This window comes from Ovis aries, chromosome 13, assembly GCF_016772045.2.
Source record: "Ovis aries strain OAR_USU_Benz2616 breed Rambouillet chromosome 13, ARS-UI_Ramb_v3.0, whole genome shotgun sequence".
In the NCBI taxonomy this organism is placed as follows: Eukaryota; Metazoa; Chordata; class Mammalia; order Artiodactyla; family Bovidae; genus Ovis; species Ovis aries.
Window position 1 is genome coordinate 27,314,249 of NC_056066.1, and position 25,106 is coordinate 27,339,354.

The 25,106-nt window shown below is 41.8% G+C and overlaps 1 protein-coding gene and 1 long non-coding RNA gene across 3 annotated transcripts; one reads left to right on the plus strand and one right to left on the minus strand.

Moving 5' to 3' along the window:
• Positions 1–694: 694 nt before the first annotated feature.
• LOC121816309 (uncharacterized) lies at positions 695–15,717 on the plus strand. The gene is made up of 3 exons (XR_006055831.2): positions 695–730; positions 1,055–1,127; positions 10,615–15,717. It is a non-coding gene; the product is annotated as an uncharacterized LOC121816309 (long non-coding RNA).
• On the minus strand, positions 6,682–23,465 carry PHYH (phytanoyl-CoA 2-hydroxylase). 2 transcript variants are annotated; one of them, XM_004014232.4, is made up of 9 exons: positions 23,377–23,465; positions 19,489–19,547; positions 18,267–18,377; positions 17,428–17,596; positions 14,547–14,628; positions 12,715–12,896; positions 10,636–10,785; positions 8,862–8,993; positions 6,682–6,994 (listed from the first exon to the last, which is right to left on the minus strand). In XM_004014232.4, exons 1-9 carry the CDS (start codon positions 23,449–23,451, stop codon positions 6,941–6,943), a joined length of 1,014 nt encoding a protein of 337 aa, XP_004014281.2. In that variant the 5' UTR covers positions 23,452–23,465; the 3' UTR covers positions 6,682–6,940. The 2 variants fall into 2 exon arrangements, with proteins under 2 accessions (XP_004014281.2, XP_060253351.1); XM_060397368.1 differs by lacking the exon at positions 19,489–19,547 and having other exon boundaries at positions 22,600–23,465.
• Positions 23,466–25,106: the final 1,641 nt, after the last annotated feature.

Below are 25,106 nucleotides of genomic sequence, written 5' to 3' on the forward strand. Positions count from 1 at the left end.
AAAGTTGCATTCCTATAGGGTGAGGGTGTAGTGGGTTACAATCAAGAAAGGAGTTTACTTAGCCTAAGGTTTAACATGATTAATCTTAAAGGTTAATGCTTATTTCTCCTATATGCTAGTTATATTCATTATAAGGGCAGGGAATATGGAGATTTAGCAGCAAATATTGGCTCAAAAATGAAAAACCCTTCACCAATATAATTTCTAATCAACCCACTATACTATACTAATAATTTTCTAACTTCTCAAAAGAGTCTGTATTTAGAAACTTTTAAAGCATCTCATGCCTCTCATGGTTGGGAGGCTGTAAACAATCACATGTGGCTGGACGAACCTGCTCAGGCAGGCTAGAGAAACTTCAGAGGAGTTTGTAAGTTGAAACACTCTTGTCACGCCCAGGAATTTTTATTAACGTGGAGCTGTAAGTTAACTCCTTCTCTGAAAGAGGTGGTGGGGGTCAGCCCCCCGTAAAGTCATAGGTGTAGGTGAGAGCATAGAACAGTAAAGTAGGCAGACTCTGGTTTTGGGGGTAGATACTCGGGAACAGGGGGTTTCCTGAGGCTCGATCCTGCCTTTGTGTATGCCGAAGCCTCCTTCCTCATGACCTTTGCCATGGACGGAGCTCCTCACGCTGGCTCCCGGCAGCGGCTAAATGGGAAGTTGGGGTTTAGTTTGTGTAAGGTATAGTTTAGGCTGAAGCAGAAGAGAAGGAGAGACGACCTCAACGGAGGTAGGTTACCTTTATTCAGGCAAGGAGGGGCAACAGTCAGCCTAACGACCAGGCTGAATGCGAGAGGGATCAGGGAGGCTTCATATTTAAAGGGAGGTTTGTGGAAGTGATAAGGGAAACATTAGTCAGGCGGGATGTTTTGGGTATTCTTTAGTTGAGATATCATTTGTAGTTGGACAGGGATGGGAGGTTTTGGGCGAGGGGTGATAAGTCCCAGGTAGATGCAACTGGCCCGGAGCATTAGAGCAGGACCTAAAGTTTGGTTGTATTTTCTCTGAAGTTAGATGATTCAGCAAGGGCCTTTGAGACTGTTTTCTTTTCTAGGCCCAAAGGCTCCTTCAGTTTCTAAAATGAAAAGAGTTCTGGAGATGGATGGCAAAAATGGCTGCACAACCCTGTAAGTGTTCTCAATACCAGTGAAACACACACTTTGAGATGGTTAAGGTGGTAAATTTTATGTTATGTGCACTTTACTACAAGTTAATTTTTAAAGAATATCAGACTTAAAAAAAAGATATCAAACTCAACACCATCACAACGATTGTGGAGCTTTGGATGAGTTACCAAACTTCCTGGTCACAGTCACCTCCTTTCCTGGCCACCCTGCCCCCAACATATATAAAAGAGGTACTGGTGGAGAATGCAGTGGAGTCAGAGCTGGCTGGAAAACTCAGGGAAGAACATGTCAGGAACCAGAAACAGGTGCCAAGGCTGCACAGACCAAGTCTATGTCAGAGGGACACACACTTTCTCCTTTTTTATTTACATTGTTGTGTTAGTTTCAGGTATACAGCAAACTGAATACTTCCACATATACATATATCCACTCTTTCTTAGATTATTTTCCCACATAGATCATCACAGAGTATGCAATAGAGTTCTCTGTGCTGTATATTATACTATGTCTTTCAGTTCAGTCGCCCAGTCATGTCCGACTCTTTGCGACCCCATGGTTCGCAGCACGCCAGGCCTCCCTGTCCATCACCAACTCCCGGAGTTCACTCAGACTCACATCCATCGAGTCAGTGATGCCATCCAGCCATCTCATCCTCTGTCGTGCCCTTCTCCTCCTGCCCCCAACCCCTCCCAGCATCAGTCTTTTCCAGTGAGTCAACTCTTCGCATGAGGTGGCCAAAGTACTGGAGTTTCAGCTTTAGCATCATTCCTTCCAAAGAAATCCCAGGGCTGATCTCTTTCAGAATGGACTGGTTGGATCTCCTTGCAGTCCAAGGGACTCTCAAGAGTCTTCTCCAACACCACAGTTCAAACGCATCAATTCTTTGGCGCTCAGCCTTCTTCACAGTCCAACTCTCACATCCATACATGACTACTGGGAAAACCATAGCCTTGACTAGGCAGATCTTAGTCGGCAAAGTAATGTCTCTGCTTTTGAATATGCTGTCTAGGTTGGTCATACCTTTTCTTCCAAGGATTAGTTATCTGTTTTATATATAGTAGTGTGTATACGTCAACCCCAATCTTCCAATTTGTGCATCCCACATCCTTTTCCCCTCTAGTAACCATAACTTTGTTTTCTGTATCTGTGATTCTGTTTCTGTTTTGTAAGTTCATTCCAGGTATATATCATATATAATATTTCTCTTTCTCGGTGTGATAATCTCCAGGTCCATCCATGTTGCTGCAAATGGCATCATTTCATTCCTTTTTATGGCTCAGTAATATTCCATTGTATATATAAAATAGCTACCACATTGTCTTTATTTATTCATCTGTCAACAGACATTCAGGTTGCTTCCCTGTCTTGGCTAAATAGTGCTGCAATGAACATAGGAGTGCATGTATCTTTTCAGATTAGAGTTTTCTCCAGATATATGCCAAAGAGAGGGATTGCTGGATCATATGTTAATTCTGTCTTCAGTTTCTTAAGGAACCTCCATCCTGTTTTCCACAATGGTTGTACCAGTTTACATTCCCACCAACAAACTAGAAGGGTTATAGGCACATGCTCTCTTATGTAAGAGAAACAGTTACAAAAATGAGGGACAGTTGCAATTACAAAAATGAGGCCAGTGATTAAGACACCATGCCTCCACTGCAGAGGGCAGAGGTTCAATCTGCTGTTGGGAAATAAGATCCCGTGTGCCACAGGAGAGAGAGAAAGAGGGAGAGTAGAGAAATTTGCTGTTCATATTGAACAAGCAATATATAGCAAGTGTCTCGTAGGGGAGGGCGCTGTGAGTGTTAACCAAAGTGTCCAAGTAAGAGGCAGGACCTTCAAGAGTCCTACCCTTCTCTATTCAGGAAGGCAGGATATTTACAAATGGGAAAATCATACTTTCAGTAAATGTATTAAGGGCCAAGTGGCAGCATGTACTATATACAGGATGGATATCAGAGTTGGGTGGAAGGAGAGATTAATTCAGGCTGTGTTGTGTTAATAAGAAAAGATTTTTTTCAGGTAGATTTGCGCTGGTTTGAACCACGAAACTGTATTTACTAGAATTTGCTTTGGGAAATGTTACCATGTTTTGTTGATGCAATCATAAGCTTTTCGAACTCATTTAATCTGCTGCTTTAAAGGGGTGAACTCCAAGCAGATACCAGGAGCAAAGTTTTGTTTCCTTACACTCATCCCAAATATCACAGAAGAAGAGGATCTGTCCTATTTCTTTTGTTCTGCACTGTGAGGACCTCATGTACTCTTTTTAGATGAATCTCTGGTGAAATACATATATTCCCAGGATAAATCACCTTTCACCCACGGTGAAGCCAGGCTTTACCCTCATTCTGCCATGATCTGGTAACATTCCATCCAACCCTTCAATTACCAGCTCCTACATTTCCAGGGTGTCCCATAAACAAAGTAGACAGTCCAAACTCATCCTGCTACTGTCTTCCTTCCATATGTGGTCCTGCTACATGGAGTGGATTTGAAAGCATGGGTAAATGGTCAGTCAAATCCATCTCACCTGCCCCCACTAAGAGAGGTTGTTTTCACTGCGCTACTGAAGGCTCGCACATCCTCCAGCTGCCACGTAGGCTAAGTAATAAGATGTTTCCCTGAGTTCTTGACCCAGAACTTGGAGTTGGCTGTGTCTACTTGCAAGTGAACTGATTAAGACTGAGTAGGAGAGAGGGAGGAAAGGAACAGGCTGAGCTGACTCCATCTGGAAAAAGAAGGAAACAACATCTTGCACTTTCAGTGAGCTTTGGACTATGTGCCTGGTAGCCTTGAGGATAACATACCTACAGCCAAACCGCCCTCCTGGACTGATAAACTCCGGATTCCATACCAAGATTTCCCATAGCCAAAAAGAATGTAATAATCCCCTATGTAGTCAATCACCTTTGTAATCTTTATGGCACCCATTGGTGCAGGCTACAACGTATAACCAGCTGACCCTTCTGATTATGAATCATGGCTGTAACCTGATTGTGTCTCCCTTTAACACTTTCCAGGCTAGGTTTAAGGAATTTGGGGGTGCGGGCTTGAGCAGTACACATAAGGTATATGAGGTTTTCACAAAAGTCAATTGGGGTCCTTGGCTAAAAGGAGACTCTGCCTTGGGCCCACCAGTGTAATAAACTGCACTCCACAATCTGCATTGTCCTTCTGAGTGAGTTTGTTTCCCAGAATGCGTGGCTATAACAGGACCACCGACCTTCCATCTGGGAATGTGCCAGTGTCTGCTAGATGAACTTTTGACACCAGAGGGCTGAATCCCATCCTCAGTCTCTGCTGTGCTGTGCTTAGTTGCTCTGTTGTGTCCCACTCTTTGCAACCCCATGGACTAATACTGGAATGGGTTGCCATGCCCTCGTCCAGGGGATCTTCCCAACCCAGCGATCAAACCCAGGCCTCTCCCACATTGCAGGCCATTTATCATCTGAGCCATCAGGAAAGCCCAAGAATACCAGAATGGGTAGCCTATCCCTTTGTGAAGGTAACAGATACGAAGGCCAGGGGTCACCAAACAGAGCAAATAGGCCGCAAGTAGCAGACATTTTTTTATCTCTCTCTTAAGTGGCAGGAAGAAACAAACTAGTGTTATATTTTTTCCCCTTCTCTATACAAATTTAAAAAGAAGTTTCTCTTCGAAATTCTGTGTTGCCATAAAGATGCCTAGTTCCAACTGAACTTAATTTTTCTCAAACCGTGAGCTAACCAATGCACTTTTCTTATGGGAACGTTTGTCTTAAGCTATATTAATGTACTATGCATTTACCCTAGACTCTATCTTCAAGTCGGTTCCGCCTAAAGGCTCAGAACTGATATGACAAGCCAGTATGTTATACTCATATATTTTTCTCCTAATCTATGTTCATGAAACTGTATATTTGTATGGAAAACTGCCTTTCTTCAAGATTCATGTCAATCATTTTATGGACCGGGATGACTCACCTGGTGCCATTCTCTGAGTTTTGAGACATTTCCTTTCTTTAATTAGCAGACTGCTACTACCTATATAACATCCAGCTAAAGACTAGCAGGGGAGGTACTCTTTCTGCCCCCTTCTGATGTCTATGTCAAAAGCATTCTCTCTTGTATAGTTTAATGAGACTTTATTGCACAAAAGCTTTGAGCAATCAAGCTTCATTTCTGGCCCCTGATTGAAGTCTTCTCCTCCGGAGCCCAGAATCCCAGCGTCTTGCATGGTTCAGCAACAACCTTTCATCTTCTCCAGGGGAACTTCCTGACCCAAGAAAGCAACTGAGGCCTCCTTCATTTCAGGTGGGTTCTTTACCAGCTGAGCTACCTTGGGAAGCCCCGTCTCTGGCAAGCATCTCTATGTCTGAACTTTCAGAGGCCCGAGGCTTACTCACACCTGCGCACTCATACCTGCCTGCACTCTCCCGGTTCCCTTTCCCCTGTGCTTCCATGCACTTCCACATGGAGCACTCCCACACTCCTTTTTGCAGGAGGCAGACCTGAAACAGTTCTGTCTTTTCTCTTTGCTGCAAATCTCTGGTCCCAAAATTTTCGCTAGAAAAACATTTCTAGAAACTGGTGCAAAATGAACCTTGTTCACTAATAGATGCTAGGATATTTGTTAGGTGAACTAGTTGACACAGGGGACACAGAGAAGAGGGGAAATGTTTCCTGACTGACTAGCTGCAGTTCACTCAGAATTGCACCAGGGAGATGACATTCTGCTGTCTGATTTTCCTCTTGAAGTCTAAGTTTTCAAATGTATTTTAAAGTTTATTTGAACAGTTTCTTGCAAACAGTGTCCTATACATGCTGTTTATGCTGACTTTCCACATATACATTTTATTTCCAGTTATTCTATAGTCCTGAGAGCATGTCAGGGATTCTCATCTCTTCCCCAGTTTCCATCTGGACCTGAGCTTAAACTGGATATCCTTACAGAGAAACTGACAGAAACAGTGACTTGACACTTAGGAAAATGCATGCTTTGCTTAAAGAAAGGGACCCTTTCCTTATTCTGTTTTTCTTATTAAAGCTTCAAATAGAATTTATAAAAAAAAAAAGAATTATGACTCCTTGCTGCCCTCAGCTGGTGGAGAAATACAATGCTCTATTAAATCTCTGTAGCCCATGCCACTTGAAATCAAAACCAGAAGTATTTTAAAAGCTTTCCTGGACCTTCAAAGAGATTAGGTTTCATTCATAAATGCTGAATGTTTTCAGTTGCCATGCTGAATATGAATTGACAGAGAAAGTTACCCTGGTCTTCTTTCTTTAGAGAGAAAGACTTGGAAAGATCCAGTCTGTTTTTTTAAGGAGCATGGTGGCCTAGAGAGGCCATGGGAGGAATCCTGTGTCAGAATGTGAGTTTCCACCCTTATTTTACAACCGATGCCCTTCTTAAACCCTTCACTAACTGCATCTCTAGTATTCATTGTTCCAGATTTGCAAAGAAATCTCACACCACACAAAACTGGCAGGTGGTGCGTTCTCTGTTTCAGAGCAGTAAACCTTGCTTGGGTAAAGAGTTAACTGAATGAAAGAAACTGATCTAACACACTTCTTTATGCATCACCTTTATTAGTTGCAACCCCAAGTTTTCCTTAAAACAGTAATATTTCACTTTTACTATTTTATATCCATTAAAGGCATCCCAACATACTGCATTATTACCCACATGCAATTAAGTACTGTATCCATGCACTTGGATTTTGTTAACATGGATAGAAATGACCAGATCATCTCACTGAGAAAAGACTTTCCTCTGACATCTTGTTCCACCTTGGTTTTCTTGACAAGAGTTTGAGCGAAGGGCTATTTCAGAGGTTGATTCTTTCTCCTTTCACGACACGCCCTCGAAATGTCCAAACATCCTGCAAATAATACCAAACACAATGAGTTTCTGGGAACTTGGATTTACCTAATCACCATAAGACAAAGATTTCTGGCATCTACTCATCGTTAAATGGTGGCGGGGGTGGGGGGGCAGCAGCGGGCGGGGGGCGCCAGGCGGGGAGAGACAGCCTTCCACAAGTCATAAGTTAGTAAATACAAACCGCATTCTGAGACTCCAATTAATTTACTTGCCAATATCTAAAATCACGTTTCATAAGCCAAGACAGTGAGTCCTCACACTGTCATTATGCTTTACTTGGCACTTGTGTTGATTACAGGTGTTGGGACTGGCTGTTATGTTTGGTCACAAAACAGTTTAATACCTAAGCTCCTGCTATCCTTGGTGATGTTTGCCTGCCCCATTCTGAGTGATCTGCTCTTGAAAATGAAGTCCTATGCTACTGGATTTGTTTTTTCTTCTTTGTTCCTAATAAGACAATTCAAATTTTTTTTGCTTATATTTCTGCAAACAGCAAAGTATGCTAGAAGAATGATTTTGGAATTGGACCTCCCCTGAAGTCTCAGTCACTTAAGTAACTAAGGCCAGTCTCTTGAACTTTTCATTTTCTCATTAATAGCATGGAGCTATCTTGGCTGCTCCATTGAGTTTTGGTGAAGAAAAGGGACAGGGACATGCTTTTGTGCCTGGAAAGAACTCTATAGCAGAGTTAGTGTTGTTCTTCTAATAAAGTCAAAAAACTATAGCTGAGACAGTCATGAAAAGAAATAGAGGAACTGCTTGATTAGTACAACCCTGACAGACCTCAAACAGAATATATATGTTTTTTATCCTGCCTTAAAATTCAGGGTGTTGGATGGAAGACCCAGCTGGCAAAATAGGTTGCCTTTCTAGGTCATTTAATTGCGGGACAAAGGAAGGACAAGACTGTCCAGGAGGTGCAAATGTGAGGTTAGAGCATCTTCGGATATGGGGATACATTCAGAGATTCTAGACAGAAAATGGCTCAAGGGTGGAGGAAGACTCTTGAGGTGGGAAGTTTTTTCAGAAGGCTGTTGTTGGCATGCGAGATTCTTCAAAGTATGGGGAGGCCCTGCGTTGTCATTACATTCAGTCTACTTGGGGGTCATATCACCCCAAAATAGATGATGCATTTATGATTATCTAATAAGTTCAGCTTCTTGCTTCAGAGCCCCAAATATAATCACCTACAATACAAACTAACTTTATTTAGTTGCCTTGACTGATAATTTGTTATTGATCAGCGACAGCATGGAATGGTCACCAGTAAAGAACAAACAATCTAAGCATAACAACGTTGTTAATTGGCTTCATACCTCAATACAAAGTAAAAAGTTAAAAAAAAAAAAACAAATAATCTACAATGAGGTGTATTAATAGGGCAGGCATATGAAATACTGTCTTAACACCCCTATGAAAAGCATCAGTGATCACCCATCTCTACTACATGCAGGCTCTCCTTAAAATCCCAGTGCAAACTGACCCAAACAAACACTTGCTTGAGAATTGCTTTCTTTACAAATAAAGGAGGCCTATGATTGACAGCCCAAACCTTTTACAGCTATGAGTTCAGAAAGTTTCTTTGTCTTCCATTTCCTCATCTCTGAATCTGCTATTTCCTCTCCTACTTGCCCATTCTAGAACAAGATGGCCTGCCCAAAGACTTACAGAAACCAGGTCCCCCACACTAGGGAAGCAAGTAGTACAAGCAAAACCCACTGTCGTTCCTAGAAGGTCTCAGCAATGTTTCCAAAAGGAGTTGTAAACCTAAGCATTTTATACCTTCACAATGAATCAGGTATGACACTATTAAGCATCTAAAGAAAAAACTGAGATCTTTACTTTGTCATTTCATACAAACATACCTTCAGAGTGATGTCTTTAAATCCATGCTTTTTGCTGACCATATTGACAACTTCCTTTGCAATGTTTTCTTGACTGGTGCCCTCCACATCTATGTAGTGACAGTTGGCATCCGCAAAATGGCAGGAAATTGCCTGTGGAAATTATTATGATCCAAAAGTATATCCAAGGAAGGGAACAGAATTATGTAAGGAAGAAGTGTGTTTTTGGCATTTGATTTTTTGAATGAAGGATATTGCCAAGTCCTACTAAGGAATGTTTTGCAGGGTTTCTCATCACCTTCTCAGCTACAGAATTTAGTGGAGGGTGTAATGAGTTGGTATTTCAATGGCCACAGATGATGGGGAAGAAAAACTGAAAAAACCTTTCAACGGAAAATAATACACAGACACCCACCTCCAATCCAAAGCACAGTTCCAGTCTGATAGCATTCACATAAAATACTCATCTCGTTTCCTTTTGAAGGTAAGATGGAAGTTACTTGGTTCTCCCCAGTCTTGAAGGACTTATAAACAGATCTAACTTGCAAAGCGATAGTTGAAACTACCTTCCTTGCCACAAGTTAGTTCTCTTAGGGTGACTGCACCCATCAGAAGATCTTCCTACTTCTTACAGATTTCTAGGCAGTTGAGTCACAAACGTTCTTCCCCATGGAAACCCTAGTACTATTCTACACCATGTGGGAGCCTGAGGCAAAAGAGAAGAAATGTACACTCCTGCCTGTACGCTGTTATGCACTTTTCAATGGTTACTATTTCCCAAACTTTAAAGCAGCCAAAAATATTGAGAAACCACCAAGTTAGTATATTAAAACACACTGTTTCCAGTGTAGTGCCTGTATCTTCCTTTTGCACAGTTCTGGGTGTCATGGTATTAGAGGGTCTGATCTTTTTTTAAATTTTGGTATTGTGCTTACCATGGACTTTTTGGCATTAATTTTTATTTTCTTTTAATTGGCATTAAGATATTATTTAACTGGATACTGAGTTTTTTGAGCCTCTGAGGGAACTGCCTTCTTGCCTCACACTCATCTCAGTCCTGTTGAGCCTGGTGGATGTCTGAACGAATGGAGAATGAAATCTGACAACTAACCCTCAGCCACAGGGAAACAGCTGTTGTGATAAACTGGAAAGCTTCACTCAGCCCCACAGAATATTTAGTATCAGCCCCACTAATATTTAGTATCAACAGCCATGTCATCCTAGGGAAATGTGAACCCAGTGTATCATCAGATCTGCTGAATTTTAGAGAAGCAAGAAATCTGGGAACTTATGAGAAATTCTGTCAGTTTTTAATGTAAGCACTGATCTCATAAACCTGAAAACACTCTGAGGCTAAGGAGTGAAAAATATGGCCATACCTGATTTCTGGGTGGCCAATTCACACCTTCCTTTCCAATCAATAATATTTTACCAATAGCAATAATATTACAGATGTTCCCCTTATATGAGCTGTATACCTTCCAAATGTTATTATTTGGTATGTATGTCTGCTTTTATCTTTCCCTCTGAAAATGTGCTGTCAGTTGCCAAGTAACTAAGCTCTCTGTCTGGAGCAATTCCATGAATGTTCACTAGTGATGGCATCCTAAGGTCATCTGGCTTCTTACTGCTGTGAGCAACAAAGCACGAGGGAAAAAAAAAAATTTCCTGGTAAATACACCAGACTAAAGGGCAGCTGAGTTAAAAGTTACAAATCCTTTAACTTTTCATGTATCGGGATATTTTTCTTCCTCATGCATTCATCTTCAAACAGTGCTGTGATGTGAATGTGTACCTTCCGGAATCCTTGACTTTTGTTCCGACCAGATCCATGGATGAGCAAAGGGTGAAAGAAGACTGTGTCTCCCTTCTCCATTACCAAGTGCACCCGGGCGTTGTTTTCGTCATAGTCCTGGATCCCGTGGAACATGATGTTGACTCCTCCCTAAAATCACAAGAGAAGCCAAGTCCAAAAGTGAAGAAGCCAAGAATTAAAACTCTTATCGATGATTCATCAGGGAAAACAAAGCTTCTCTAAGTTCTTTCAAGAGAAAGAGATAAATAAATTAGATTTTAAAAAAACTTACGTATACCAAACTTTCTCAGTTGACTGCTTTTAGAAAGCCATGTGTTGATGTTAAAATCGTGAATTTTTTAGACCTGATGAAAAATTTGGAATTTCCACCTATGGTTCATTACTGAATGATAACTGAAGAGCCAGATCAGCTTTGCGTTTTGCAGGAATACAGGAGACCACCTTTTCTGGTGAACCATGCTCATTCTTCCCTAGCATGCTCTTCTCCTCACCTGGAACTTGTATCAATCACTCCTCTATTACTCAGAAGTATCTCTGAGAAGCTAATATTCTCCCAAGTCACAGAGAGAAAATGCTCAGTCTTTCTCAGCCCAGAAACCACGTAGGTCACATCCAGAGTAAGAAAGAATAGTAAATAAAAACATTATCTTTTAAAATATTTTCCACTCCCTGTTTTTCCAAGTGAATCACCACACAAAAAGAAAAAAAAACAAAAATCATCATTTGTTTTCAAACTATCTTCTAACTATTTAAAAAATATTTTCAAGGTTAGTTATTGCATTAGATAATAGTTATATCTTTATGAAACACTGAAATGAGAAGTAACATTTGCAATCTTTTATGGGTCTTTGGAGGAGAGCATCCCATTTCCTTTCCTAAGAATATTCCAACTCCAAATTCCTTTTAGGAATGACTCCTTCCCTACTGCACTGTGTTGAGTCTTTGCCTCCTGCCCAATGTGGGTATGAGAGCAAGATAAGCTCGTCTGACCTCCCATTGCTGCCACTTTGAATCTAAGCAGATGACTGAAGCAACTGGACATAGTCAAGTTTCATCTGACCACTGCAGGTGCTGCAGCCCAACTGTTCCCACTGAAGGACTTCCTCTTTCCTCCTCACCCTCCAGAGCTGGCAGCCTGCCCACGGATTCTGCATGTCCCTGTGGCCCTCCCTTCAGCTTGAGTCACTGAGAGCCCACTTCTCTTGCTTGCACCAACCTTTCCTAAACCACAACTTAACTGAAGAATTTCCGATTTTATAGCAGAATCTAGACTCAAGGTATTTTCACCTAGGACTAATCCTCAGTTCAAGAATTCTAACTAGTGGACACTGAAGTCCTGAAAGCCATATTCTTTACATCTCACAGAACCATGTGTACTCTTTCTGCCTTAACAAAATGTGCTCTTCCCACCTTGATCATTATTACGGGATTCTGAGACCTTATTGCCTAACATCTAAAACACTATGGGAGTCCTCTCCAGTTTCTCTGTCTCTGGACTCCTATTCCTGCAGTACATTCTGTGCCAGACCACAGGGTTCTCGTTCTTGAAGAAATGATTTGATCTCCTCACTCATGGGCCCCAAAGCATTGAACAGTCCTCCAGCATCACCAGCTGAATTGATAAACCATGGAACAGCTTCATAATGGAACACTGCTCAGCCCTCCCCAGAGCCTCTCTCTGCTGCTCTCTTCAGGTAGAAGCAGATGATCCTCTTCTTTACTGAGAAAACTAACAGTCAGTGTGTATGACTCACTTGGCACACACATCTAGTGTTACCGTGTTTGTGTCTGACCTCTGCAGTTAGGCTTTATAATCTCAGATCTTTTATAGCATCACCAAAGTCCACCACTTTGGTTGGCCTTCAAGTACTTGTTGGAAGAATAAACGTGATCATATGGTCAGCCATCCTGGAATTTTCCCTGCTCATTCTAAATCCTAGAACAATGTTTTGCTAAGAAAGGAAATGTCATCTTATTGGCAAAGCTCCTTATGTATACTGATGTGAAATGAAAACAACAAAAGGTTCTGATCAAGACTCAGCCATCTAGCAGACTTACCTCCCACTGGGGATAATCATGTGGTTTCAAGGGGCCTTTGTGTGTCCCTGGGAGCACAACCAGACAGCCATTGTTCCGGTCAATGTGCTCCATGGCTGTCCAGGCACAAACGATGCTATTGCTGGGCCTGAATGGGAAATAGTGCAGATCCTGGTGCAAGGGATGACGGGATGTCTTCTTGCCTGAAACAGAATCTGTTGTTAAGTAAACTCAAGTCCCAGAATTATTCTCCTCTGCCTGAAAAGCCGGAACAATGAACTATCCTTGAAAAAGCCAAATACGTGAGACAATGCTGAAGAAAGCCACCTCTACAGATGAGCACCAAATTAGAAGACTGCTGCTGCTGCTGCTAAGTAGCTCAGTCAAGTCCAACTCTGTGTGACCCCATAGACAGAAACCTACCAGGCTCCTCCATCCATGGGATTTACCAGGCAAGAGTACTGGAGTGGGGTGCCATTGCCTTCTCCAAATTAGAAGACTGAATCAGCACAATGCCTCTGGATCCTGTAATTCTTTCTGGGTTTCTGGTAACCGAGGTCTACTAACGCTATTTTCTAGAAATCTGTGCTTTATTCCTCCCTAACTCTGGTTTGGGCACAGAGCTTAGCATTTTCCAAGCCAGCTCAGTCGCTCAGTTGAGTCTGACTCTTTGTGACCCCATGGACTGCAGCACACCAGGCTTCCCTGTCCATCACCCACTCCCAGAGCTTGATCAAACTCGTGCCATTGAGTCGGTGATCCCATTCAACCACGTCGTTCTCTGTTGTCCCCTTCTCTTTCTGCCTTCAATCTTTCCCAGCATCAGGGTCTTTTCTAATGAGTCAGTTCTTTCCATCAGGTGGCCAACATATTGGCAAGTATTCCCCAAAAAGGTTGACTAATTAGAGTGGTCAATCTGAGTCCTTCTGATAAACTTCTAAGTGGCTGATATTAAAAAAGTATTCCTTAATTAACTAAATGTATAAATAGAAGGACTTTCAGAGGTTTCAGCACCAAACTAGAACAATTTGGTATACAATCACTGTGGAGAATCGGAGATACTATGCCCACATTCACATTCTCCCTAAAAATTGCCTTCTGAGCGTGGTTCCCCAGGCCAGGGGATTTCTCCAGGCAGGACACCCAGGGAGGGAAAGGCCTGCTAATGTTAAGCTACAGGCTTAGTGCATAAACCTCTCTTGGAGAGGACAGAGACAAAGTAGAAACGGATTAAAGATCTCTAATGGCTGATTTCCTACCACTGATACAGCTGAATTTCTCAGTGTGGCCCAAGAGCCATCTGCATTAGCATCTGAGTATGGTTAATAAAATCCAGGTTCCTAGTTTCTATTTTCTGAATCAGTCTCTCTAGGAGGGAGGGCTTAGAAGCTACATTTTACCAAGCACAGGGAATTTTAAGAATAGCTATAGTATTTGATATATAAGTTCAGTTTTAAATTTGTTAGTAATAATGCTGTCTTCAGATCAGGAAGCCAAAGTCCACACCCTCATGCATGGGTGAGAGTGGGTAACAAAACTTAGAGATGTTGAATATCAGGAGTCTGTGGGGTAGAGAGACAGTCATGTTTTATTAAGCTGCATCTTTCAGAAGCCACTTGTCTACAGTCCCAGCAATAACCCAAGTTAACATCAGCATCGCTACTATACTTCAGTATTGTTATGATGTAAGCTACTTCGAGACTTAAGTGAAAGTACATATATTCATTTATGCAAAAATTTAGCAGTTGTGAACTTTGCTATTAGTTAGCACATCAATCTTATGTAATTTAATTAAACACTTTCTTTTTTATTTGTTTGCTTTTGCTTTTCCTTTACCAATAAGAGCTCTTTACCAGAATCTGGAGGTTTGTTTATCAGCATTGTATGCATGGCCATAATATTGGGTCCAGTGAAGCACTCCACATATTTCAGAATCTAAGGAAAAAGGAGGGAAAAGTTCATGGGAAATCAGATGCACAAGTATGCGGCACAAAGTACATCTGTCTATACTAGAACCCCGTTGGCAGTCATTTAAATCAATCAACCAATATTTCACAACCTGGCAAACAAACCACGCAAAAGTGAGTAACTGGAAATCATCGGAAACTCTGAAACAGGCTTCTTAGAACCAGCTGAAAATCTAAGTGCCCCTTCTACAAGAGAGTCATGAGTTTCTCTGAGACACCAGCTACAAAGGGCAGGAATAAGATCTCCCATGAAAATGATGCCCAAAATGGCAGGGCCAATTGAATGAAAAAGACAATGATGCTGTTCAGTCACTAAGTCCTGTCTGACTCTTTGAGACCCCACAGACTGCAGCACACCAGGCTTCCCTGTCCTTCATTGTCTCTCGGAGTTCGCTCAAATTCATATCCATATTCAATCTCTAATTCTGTCTGACTACAAAAATTGAAGCACATTCTATGGCTTTCACTTATATGATCTCTTCTGTATAAAGAATGCAGGCAATTTGAGTATAAAACACTTGAAATGTTACAAAAATCCCAGGAGTCCGGCCTAATGCTTGTTTTTTTTAATAAAACGTTTCTTTTTGTCATTTTGGGGGTTATTCAAAAAATGGAAAAAGAGTGGTTCTTTTCATTCTTTTTTAAATTTTGATTGGGGTATAGTTGAATTATAATGTTGTGTTAGTTTCAGGTGTATAGTGAAATGAAAGTGTTAAACATATACATATATACACTGAGATTCTTTTCCCATATAGGCCATTACTGAGTGTTGAGTAGAATTCCCTGTGCTATACAGTAATCGTTATTAGTTGTCTGTTTTATATACAGCGTGTGTATGTATTAATCCCAATCTTCCAATTTATCTCTCCTAGGCTGCATTTTCTAAACTGTCATCATTCAAGAGCCATCCTCAGATTTTCTGTCCTGCTTTACAGATATTCTCCCTACATCTTATCTTAGTCTTATCCTGATTAATAATATTCTTCAAATCATGGGTTTGAGGTGCCGGTTCATTTTTCCAATACATATTAAAATAAACACTTAGCTATTAGAAGAATACCTACCTCCTAAAAATTCATTGCATGAAGCACCAGACACATGGTTTGCAAGTTACAGAAGTAGGAACATCCTGACAGACATTCTACCACATGTTGCCTATAATTTCCAGCTTTTATCATGATCCACCCACACAATTTTCATTTCCAAAACAGGACGTGAGGTTGGGAAGAATGCGTGGTTCAGAGAGGCCTCTTCCCTTCTCGTCCCCAATTCAAGAGGCCGGACCTCCCAGGTGCCTCAGCTGTGCAGTCTTCATGAATCAGACTTTCTAACAGCACTTGGGGTATAAGTTCTAATAAGTATTTTGTGCAAAGTGTCCTTTTAAACCATTCTAAAACTGGTCAGAAACCATAGTATAGGACTTCCTTATGCTACAGTGGATAAGAACCCCACTGCCAGTGCGGGGGACATGGATTTGATCTCTGCTCCAGGAAGATTCCACACACAAGGAGCACCTAAGCCCACACACCACAACTGCCGAGCGCCAGCTCTGGAGCCTGCCAGCCACAGCAAGAGAAGCCACTGAAATGAGAAGCCCATGCACCTCAACTAGAGAGGAGCCCATGCGCAGCAACGAAGACACAGCACCAGCAAACATAAGTAAATGAGAAAAAATAATAAAGTCTTTAAAAAATGAAACTGTAATACATTCACGCAAGGGAATACTATGCAATAGTTTACAAAGTATAAAGTAGATCCATAGATACCAATGGAAAGATGTCTCTCTCATATGTACTACCAATGGAAAAAACAAGGTGACAACCAGGATGCTTCCTGGTACACAAAAGGTGGGGATATACAAATATTCTTGATTATACCTGAAATGATTCTAGATGAATACATAAAACTGAACAGTGCAGGGGGTGCGAGAATTTCCTTTTCCCTTCATGTCATTCCACACCAGATATTTTCATAACTATGAACTACTCTTAAAGAATAATTTTTTTAAAACCTATTTTAAATTTAAAAACAGACACCTCTACTGACCAGATTCATAAAACAAATTGAAAAACGATCTGCAATAGGTAAGCCTCAGCAATTTTATCCTTGTGGACATGCCTGTAGAGAGTGTGAGAAGGCTCTCTCTTTACCACAGAATTCCTGCTCTTCTCCAGCAAAAATAGCAAAATTATGAGGATTTCTCAGTCTTGGCACTAATGACATTTTGGGCTGCATCATTCTTTGTTTGCTGCAACAGGCTATTCTCTGCATTATAGCATCCCTGGACCCAGTGGCAGGGATCCGGATGTCTACACATTAAAACCCACTGCCCCTCCTGCCTGACAAGCAAACATGTGTCCAAACATTGCCAAATGTCTGTCTCTGATTAAGAACCACTGCTATAGGGCCCCAATAGAAAAGGGCAAGAGTCTAATCCTTTGTGACCCCATGGACTATAGCCTGCCAGGCTCCTCTGTCCATGAGCTTCCCTAGGCAAGAATACTGGAGTGGTTTGCCATTTCCTTCTCCAGGGAACCTCCTCAAACCAGGGATTGAATCCATGTCTCTTAAGTCTCCTGCAGTGGAGAGGGGTTCTTTACCACTAGCACCACCTGGGAAGGCCAGTAGAAAACAGCAAGAAAAAATGGAAACAAAAAAGTTACGAAGATTTCAGAGGCAGACATGCAGATGCCTCTAAGATGGCAGGCATGCAGATGCCTTTAAGCTATTAGCTTAAAGAGAAAGAAAGCACAGGAAGGTCTTGAACCTCAGGGAGGGAGCAGTATCTGAAGAGTTCCTCATCTTCTTGGAAATCCTGGACCTTGGAAACCACTTTTTCACTTGGCACATATTCTGATTTTGCAATGGTGACATCTCTCATCACCGACAATCCCAACGGTTTCACCTCCTCTCTGCAGATTCTTTCAAACTCATTCCTAGAAAATTCAATTAGTAAATGATGTCAGTACCACAGGCACTAAGCACCTGCCTGGCCTTCCACTTGTTCTGTGGAAAGACTCAAAGACTTGGGAGTGGGTTCTCTGCACTAAGTGGTCCTCAAGCTCCAGGTCAAATAGTTCTGAGGACAGGAAGGAGAAAATGGCCAACTCAGAAGTGCCTGCCTCCTAACTGTGGAGTTGAAATTTGCTACCAGAATTTGAATAGTCCATAGCTTAGTGGACCAGTGGGGAAATATTGTGATTTGGTTTCTTTTTTGTGTGTGTGTGTGTGATTTGGTTTCATCAGAACAAAATAGCAAACACCTCCCTAGCATCACCATGCACCAGGCCCTGTTCAACAAACTCTGTCTCTACTTTACCTGTTTAGTCCTAAAACCACGCTAGCGCATAAGTACTGTTATTTTCCCCATTCTGCAGATATAGAAACAGGCATGGAAAAGTTAAGGAAACTGCCCTATACCTACAACATTAACTGAAGAGACTGAGATTAAAGCCACTCTGGCTTGAACCCAGGTTCTAACAAGCCATTTCCTTACAAACCCGATCCCTGAAAAATATCTGAACACACACAAGGTAATCCTACACATAGTCCCTTTGCATACACAGAATACACATTCCTGTTATATATCAAAGAGTGTTACTGTACCTAAAGCGTTGAATATCAGCATCAGACACCAAATTTTTAATGACAAGAAATCCATTTTCTTCATAAAATTTTCTCTGTTCTAGGCTTAGAACATTATTCTCCCGAGTATACCTAAAGGAAAAAAAAAATCTCAAATAAGTCCAGTTTAAAAATGAAAACCTTCATGTCAATGTATGGCAAAACCAATATATTGTAAATTAGCCTCCAAGCAAAATAAATAAATTTATATTTAAAAATAAAAATAAAAATCATAAGCTAACAATATTTATCAAGAACCTGAGAAATGTTTGTACTCTTCCACTCAGCACTTTTATTTCTAGAACTTTAAAGAAATAATCTGAACAAATTTTCAGTTTTAAATCTGAAACATGAATTACTCTCACCAAGAAATGGAAGAATAATTAACTGGTTATATTATATCCTTTCAATGGGATATGACTTGACATTAAAAATGAAGAACATATAATAGCAAGGACAGTGCTTATTACATTAAAATGTGCTGACAGTGATATAAAACCAAGACACTATTTGTTTAAAACAAGAAGACTGTAAAGAAATAAAGCCAAAGCAAAAATTTTTCACAGTGATTGCCTTTATGTAATGGCATTATGAGTGATTTTTAAAATTCACCCTATTTCTATGATTTTAAAATATATTTTGAAAATAAAATAAAATATATTCTGTAATGAATATGTATGGTTTTTCAGAGAGGAAACAAACAACATATTTTATGTTTTTAATTGTCTGCTTCATGCATTTACGGAAGAAATCAAAGTAATAAAATCTAAATAAGTGTACACCACACACATGAACTCAAATCCCCCTGTCCATTCCTCTGGTTTGGAACTGTGACTCTATGAGAATATTCCATGGAGATCAATGTCTTCCACTTCAAAGGTGACTTTAAGATAAACCAAAGATGCTAGCTGAGATATCAGAGTGACCAAAAAAATGGCTAAGTTAAATGAGATAGACCATGCCTGAATTTTATAAAATAAACTTATGCACTTTGTGATGTTTTCCCTTCTTTCTAAATTTTAAATACATATAGAAAGTGTCTTCAAAAATTTCCATAACTGTTCCAATGAGAACAAGTCCTGGATTCAGGGGATTTGTATAATGAATTCTTATCAGTCAATATGTATTTTATATCTGAGTTATCACTGGGGGAAAAAAAGTTTATATACATTGATGGCTAAGAATTAAAATTATATCTACTTACTGGAATTGTTGAGGATGGAAACTGGCAAGGGAACCAACCCCCGAAGTGTGGTGAGCTATCTAGGATGTGACTTAAGGCAAATCAAGTGAAGTCCAGGCATCACCCTTCTAGAATCAGCCCACCCTGGATAGGTTTTCACAAGGGAAGACCAGCCCTACACACTCATCAGGCACACTGACTACACACAAACGATCCGATGCACTATTGCTTCGATCATCTCATTTCACAACAGCCTAAGGAGGTGCCTGGAAGCCAAGAGCTTTATTATGCCAACTGCACAGAGCAGAAACCCTTGGCTGGGGTCAGGGTTCAGTAACTGGTCCAAGGTCACCCAGCAGAAAACAGCTGAGCTGAGACTTGACCAACATTGTATTCATACCTTCCATCTATTTTATTCGCCCTGGATATTCCTTCCACTAAACTACTGAGTGAATAAAAATGGAAAATTTTTTTTCTATTCTATTCTAGAAATGAGGAGAATCATGCTCTATTCAAAAGAAGTTTTTCTCTTAGTGGGAGTTCGTCCAAAATATTAGAAACAGTTTGACTGGTCATTAAAAAAAAAAAAAAAAAAGAACATCTTTATAAAAAATGTTTGCCAACTCTGGCTCAAGAACAAGCCCTTGTCAGTTTAGTGGAGTGTCTCTCTATAAAGCACTGTTTCTCAGAAGAAGTGAATATGACGGGTGTCAGATTCACCCAGAGAACTTTTTCAAACCCCTAGAGTTCAAGCTTCAAGATGCTACCCTCAGTTAAAAAATCACTCTGGCTTGGGATTGACACGTCCACACTGTTATATTTTAAATGGATAACCAACAAAGTCCTACTGTATAGCACAGGGAACTCTATTCAGTTATGTGGTAGCCTGGATGGGAGGGAGTTTGTGGGAGAATGGATACATGTATATGTATTGCTGAGTCCCTCTGCTGGTCTACCTGAGACTATCAAAATTGTTAATCCACAGACTCCAATATAAAATAAAAAGTTTTTAAAATCACTCTGATAGAACTGAGTTGCATCTTTCAGTTGTATTGAGGCTGGAAAATACTTGGACAATGAATGGGGTAAAGAAATACTGCTGCTGCTGCTGCTGCTAAGTTGCCTCAGTCGTGTCCGACTCTGTGCGACCCCATAGACAGCAGCCCACCAGGCTCCCCTGTCCCTGGGATTCTCCAGGCAAGAACACTGGAGTGGGTTGCCATTTCCTTCTCCAATGCATGAAAGTGAAAAGTCAAAGTGAAGTCGCTCAGTCATGTCTGACTCTTTGCGACCCCATGGACTGCAGCCCACCAGGCTCCTCCGTCCCTGGGATCTTCCAGGCAGGAGTACTGGAGTGGGGTGCCACTGCTAGCTGTCTTCAATTTAAGATCTGCAGCATACAGCCTTTCACAGGCCTCTGAATTACCTGTGGTTTCTCAAAAGAAAAAAAAAGTTCATAAAGTAAACAATGACTCCAAGAAAAATATGATCCACATAGTAGAGTATCATTTTTAAATATCTTAAAACATCTAAAAGTTCCTTCTAGTTTTCTGTCCAGTCATCACCAGATGATTGACTTAGGATCTCATTTGTTTTGGTCATTTTTTTTCATTGTTTCTTTAGCTGAAAGAGCTACGTTCTGAATGACGCTTCACATAAACATGTTATCCTTTTTGAATGATGTCTGTATCTAAGTGGGGACAATATAATAGTGAAGAAGATGGGAATTCCCTGGCAGTCCAATGGTATGGACCCAGGCCTTTCACTGCTCAGCGCCTGGGTTCAGGCTCCGGTCAGGAAACTAAGATCCCACAAGCCTCCAATGTGGAAAAAGGTGGAGAGGGGGGCCAAGAGTCAGAATTGCTAGCTACTGTCTGTTTTCCCCAAGGGAGAGAGTTAACCTCTTTGTCAGATGTTCTCAACAAAACGAAGCTTCCAGGACAGTCCAGACATCAGCCTTCCAATCCTTTTCTACTCTCTCCCACTCCTGCATTATGGTTTTTATTTTTGTTATTGTTGTTCTTGGAGAATTTTCTTAATATGTGGAAATGTTTACAAAGCTAATAATCATTTACTATGTTTACTATACAAAGCTAGTAAGCCTGGAAAAAAATGGATGCAAAAATCGGTACCATACAGCACGGTCCTGAATATGTTATTATGCAATTATGTAAATATATAGAAAAGAAACAGACCAAGGTGTTTACAAATAATAATCTGTGAGAAGTGAAATTATATATTATATAGATTTTCTTCTTTATCTGCATTTAAACACTGCACTGTTACTTCAAAAATTATTCCTTATTTCTTAAAGGAATAATTAAGGTTGGGAGGAAATTGCCACGTAATGTTTAGCAGTTTCTTTAAGCCTAAACCACACACATATTCACTGAAAATTTAGGTAGAGACGCTCACCACTTCTGGCTATGTAAATTGAAATGAATCAAAATGAAAACTTCAGTTCCTTAACTGCACTGTCACATTTCAAGTGCTCATAGCAACATGTGGCTGCCACATTGAATCCTACCGGCAAAGAACATTTTTCCACCATCACAAGGAGCTTGTATTCGACAGCACTATTCTAGGAAATAGAGATGAAAAAAAAAAAAACCAAGCTCTGACCTCGACACTATTATAACTAAGTCCAGTGAGATCAGAATATTAAATTTTAGGGAATTTCCTGTCGGTCCAGTGGTTAGTACTTCCACTGCAGCAGGCACAGATGGGTTTGATCCCTGCTGGGGGAACTAAAAGCCTCTGTGCTGTGAGCTTGCCCTCCCTCCTCCCACCCCCGCAAAAAAAAAAAAAAAAAGAACACAATTAAAATTTTAAAGTAATAACAGACTGGATCCAGAAACCTTAATCTACTTCCAGTTATATCCAGGCCCAATATATTGGCACTTCTCACAACTGAACTATTAATAGTATCACACTAAGTGAAAACAGGTTGCTAGTCACTCCCAGGCGTTTGATACCACAGGTCTAAGAGGAGCCTGAGTACCTGCATTTCTAACAAGCACCTAGGTAGTCCTGCTGCTGCTGCTCTGGGGAACACGCTTTGACAACCACTGGTTCCAGTAAATGACCTTGCTCAGGAAAGTGAATTTCTCCTAACCTCAAATGTTTTCTCACCTGTAAAGTGAGATTACATAGTCACTTGGGTTCCCTTTACCAGTTTGTGGAGGAGATTTTAAATTTATAACGATTCGAATATGTCAAGGCTTGGAACACAGTTGGGAGAGCAACAGTGGAAGTAAAAGAAACAGTATAATCGTTTTAGGAGAAATTTCAGAAACTAAATGCAGCAGAGCAGAGTCTAATCATGTCACTTGGTGGGGGGAAGGGGGACCCAGCAAGCTGATTTCTGAAGCACACAGTGACATCTCTCTGGATCTAACACCGGTGGCGCGCAGATTGACATGGGATTAATTTCAGAAGGCCTGATAAGGAGCGGACACAGGACACCCAGCCCTTCTCCAGGAAACAGTGGAAGCTCCACCGGGCTCGCCTGGAGAAAGAAGAGCTGGGGGGCAGCTCCACCCCGAGAGGCCCCGGGTCACGTCTCTGTCTCTGGGCTGCCCGGCGATCAGGTGCGGTCAAGTACACAAAGTGACAGGGCAGCAGAGAGCAGGCCTGCTTGGACTTCGCACCCTCCCCTCCCAGAGGGCCCGGAAGGCTGCAGCGACGCCGCTCCAGGAGCTGGAGCCAGCAGCCGCAGCCCCACCGGGCGGAAAAGTCCCCTCTTGGGCCTTCGGGACGCACCTGCCCTGGCCCGCTAGCGCCCGAAAGAGCTGTGATCAGAACGAGGACAAAGGCTGCGGAGCCAGGAAAGAGCCAGCGGGGAGGTTATGCAATGCGCCCTGAAAGCCGCCACCCTTCACGCTCGAACCCCGCGAACCCAAAGGATACAATGGTCCCGGCCGAGCGGCAACCAAGGTGTCGCAGCAAGACACTCAAGCGCGCGGAAGCTCGGTTTCGGTCCATGGCCGGCGAGCAATACCGGGGCGCCTGGTCTCCAGGCACTTAATTCAGGTGGGCGGCCCCGCCTCCGCTTAGAGGGAGGGGCTTAGAGCGAACGTGGCTCGACGAGGAGGCGGGGCTAGGGTAGCACCGCCTCCCGAGTTGGCCAAGGCGCTGCCCGCAGATTCGCCTCATGGGCCTGTGGGAGAGGGTGTTTCCTGCCGGAGATAATTGCTTTTGAAATGAAGGAAAGTCGCTCAGTCGTGACTCTTTGCGACCCCATGGACTGTAGCCTACGAGGTTCCTCCGTCCATGGGATTTTCCAGGCAAGAGTACTGGAATGGGTTGCCATTTCCTTCTCCAAAGGACCTTCCCCACAACCCAGGGATCGAACCCAGGTCTCCTGCATTGCAGGCAGATAGGGTTACGGTTAGGGTTAGGGTGAGGGTGGCTTTACCGTCTGAGCCACCAGGGAAGTCTATAAAATGAAAGTCGCTTAGTCGTGTCCAGCTCTTTGCAACCTCATGGACTATACAGTCCATGGAATTCTCCAGGCCAGAATAATGGAGTGGGTAGCCATTCTTTTCTCCAGGGGATCTTCCCAATCCAGGGCTCACACCTAGGTCTCCCATATTGTAGGCGGATTCTTTACCAGCTGAGCCATCAGGGAAGCCTTTATTGCTTTTACGAGAGTCCGAAGACCGGCTCTGTCACACCAAGCGGGAGACTAATCCCCAGGGGCAAATCTCCCTGGAGTAATAGAACCAGAACAGAACTCACGTTCTTAACTGCATCGTTCCACTTTATTCTACAGGACTGATCCTTCCAAACTCTGAATGCAGAGTTCCAAAGAATAGCAAGGAGAGATAAGAAAGCCTTCACAGTGATCAATACAAAGAAATAGAGGAAAACAATAGAATGGGAAAGATTAGCTATCTCGTCAAGAAAATTCGAGATACCAAGAGAACATTTCATGCAAAGATGGGCACAATAAAGGACGGAACTGGTATGGACCTAACAGAAGCAGAAGATGTTAAAAAGAAGTGGCAAGAGTACACAGAAGAACTATACGAAAAAGATCTTCACGACCCAGATACTCTCAATGATGTGATCACTCACCTAGAGCTAGACATCCTGGAATGCGAAGTCAAGCGGGTCTTAGGAAGCATCACTACAAACAAAGCTAGTGGAGGTGATGGAATTCCTGTTGAGGTATTTCAAATCCTAAAAGATGATGCTGTGAAAGTGCTGCACTCAGTATGCAGCAAGTTTGGAAAACTCAGCAGTGGCCACAGGACTGGAAAAGGTCAATTTTCATTCCAATCCCAAAGAAAGGCAATGCCAAAAGATGTTCACACTACTGCACAATTACACTCACCTCACATGCTAGCAAAGTCATGCTCAAAATTCCCAAGCCAGGTGTCAACAATATGTGAACTGTGAACATCCAGATGTTCAGGCTGGATTTAGAAAAGACAGAGAAACCAGATATTAAATTGCCAACATCCACTGGATCATCAAAAAACCAAGAAACTTCCAGAAAAACATCAATTTCTTCTTTGAGTATGCCAAAGCCTTTGACTGTGTGGATCACAACAAACTGTGGAAAATTCTTCAAGAGATGGGAATACCAGGCCACCTTATCTGCCTCCTGAGAAATCTGTATGCAGATCAAGGAG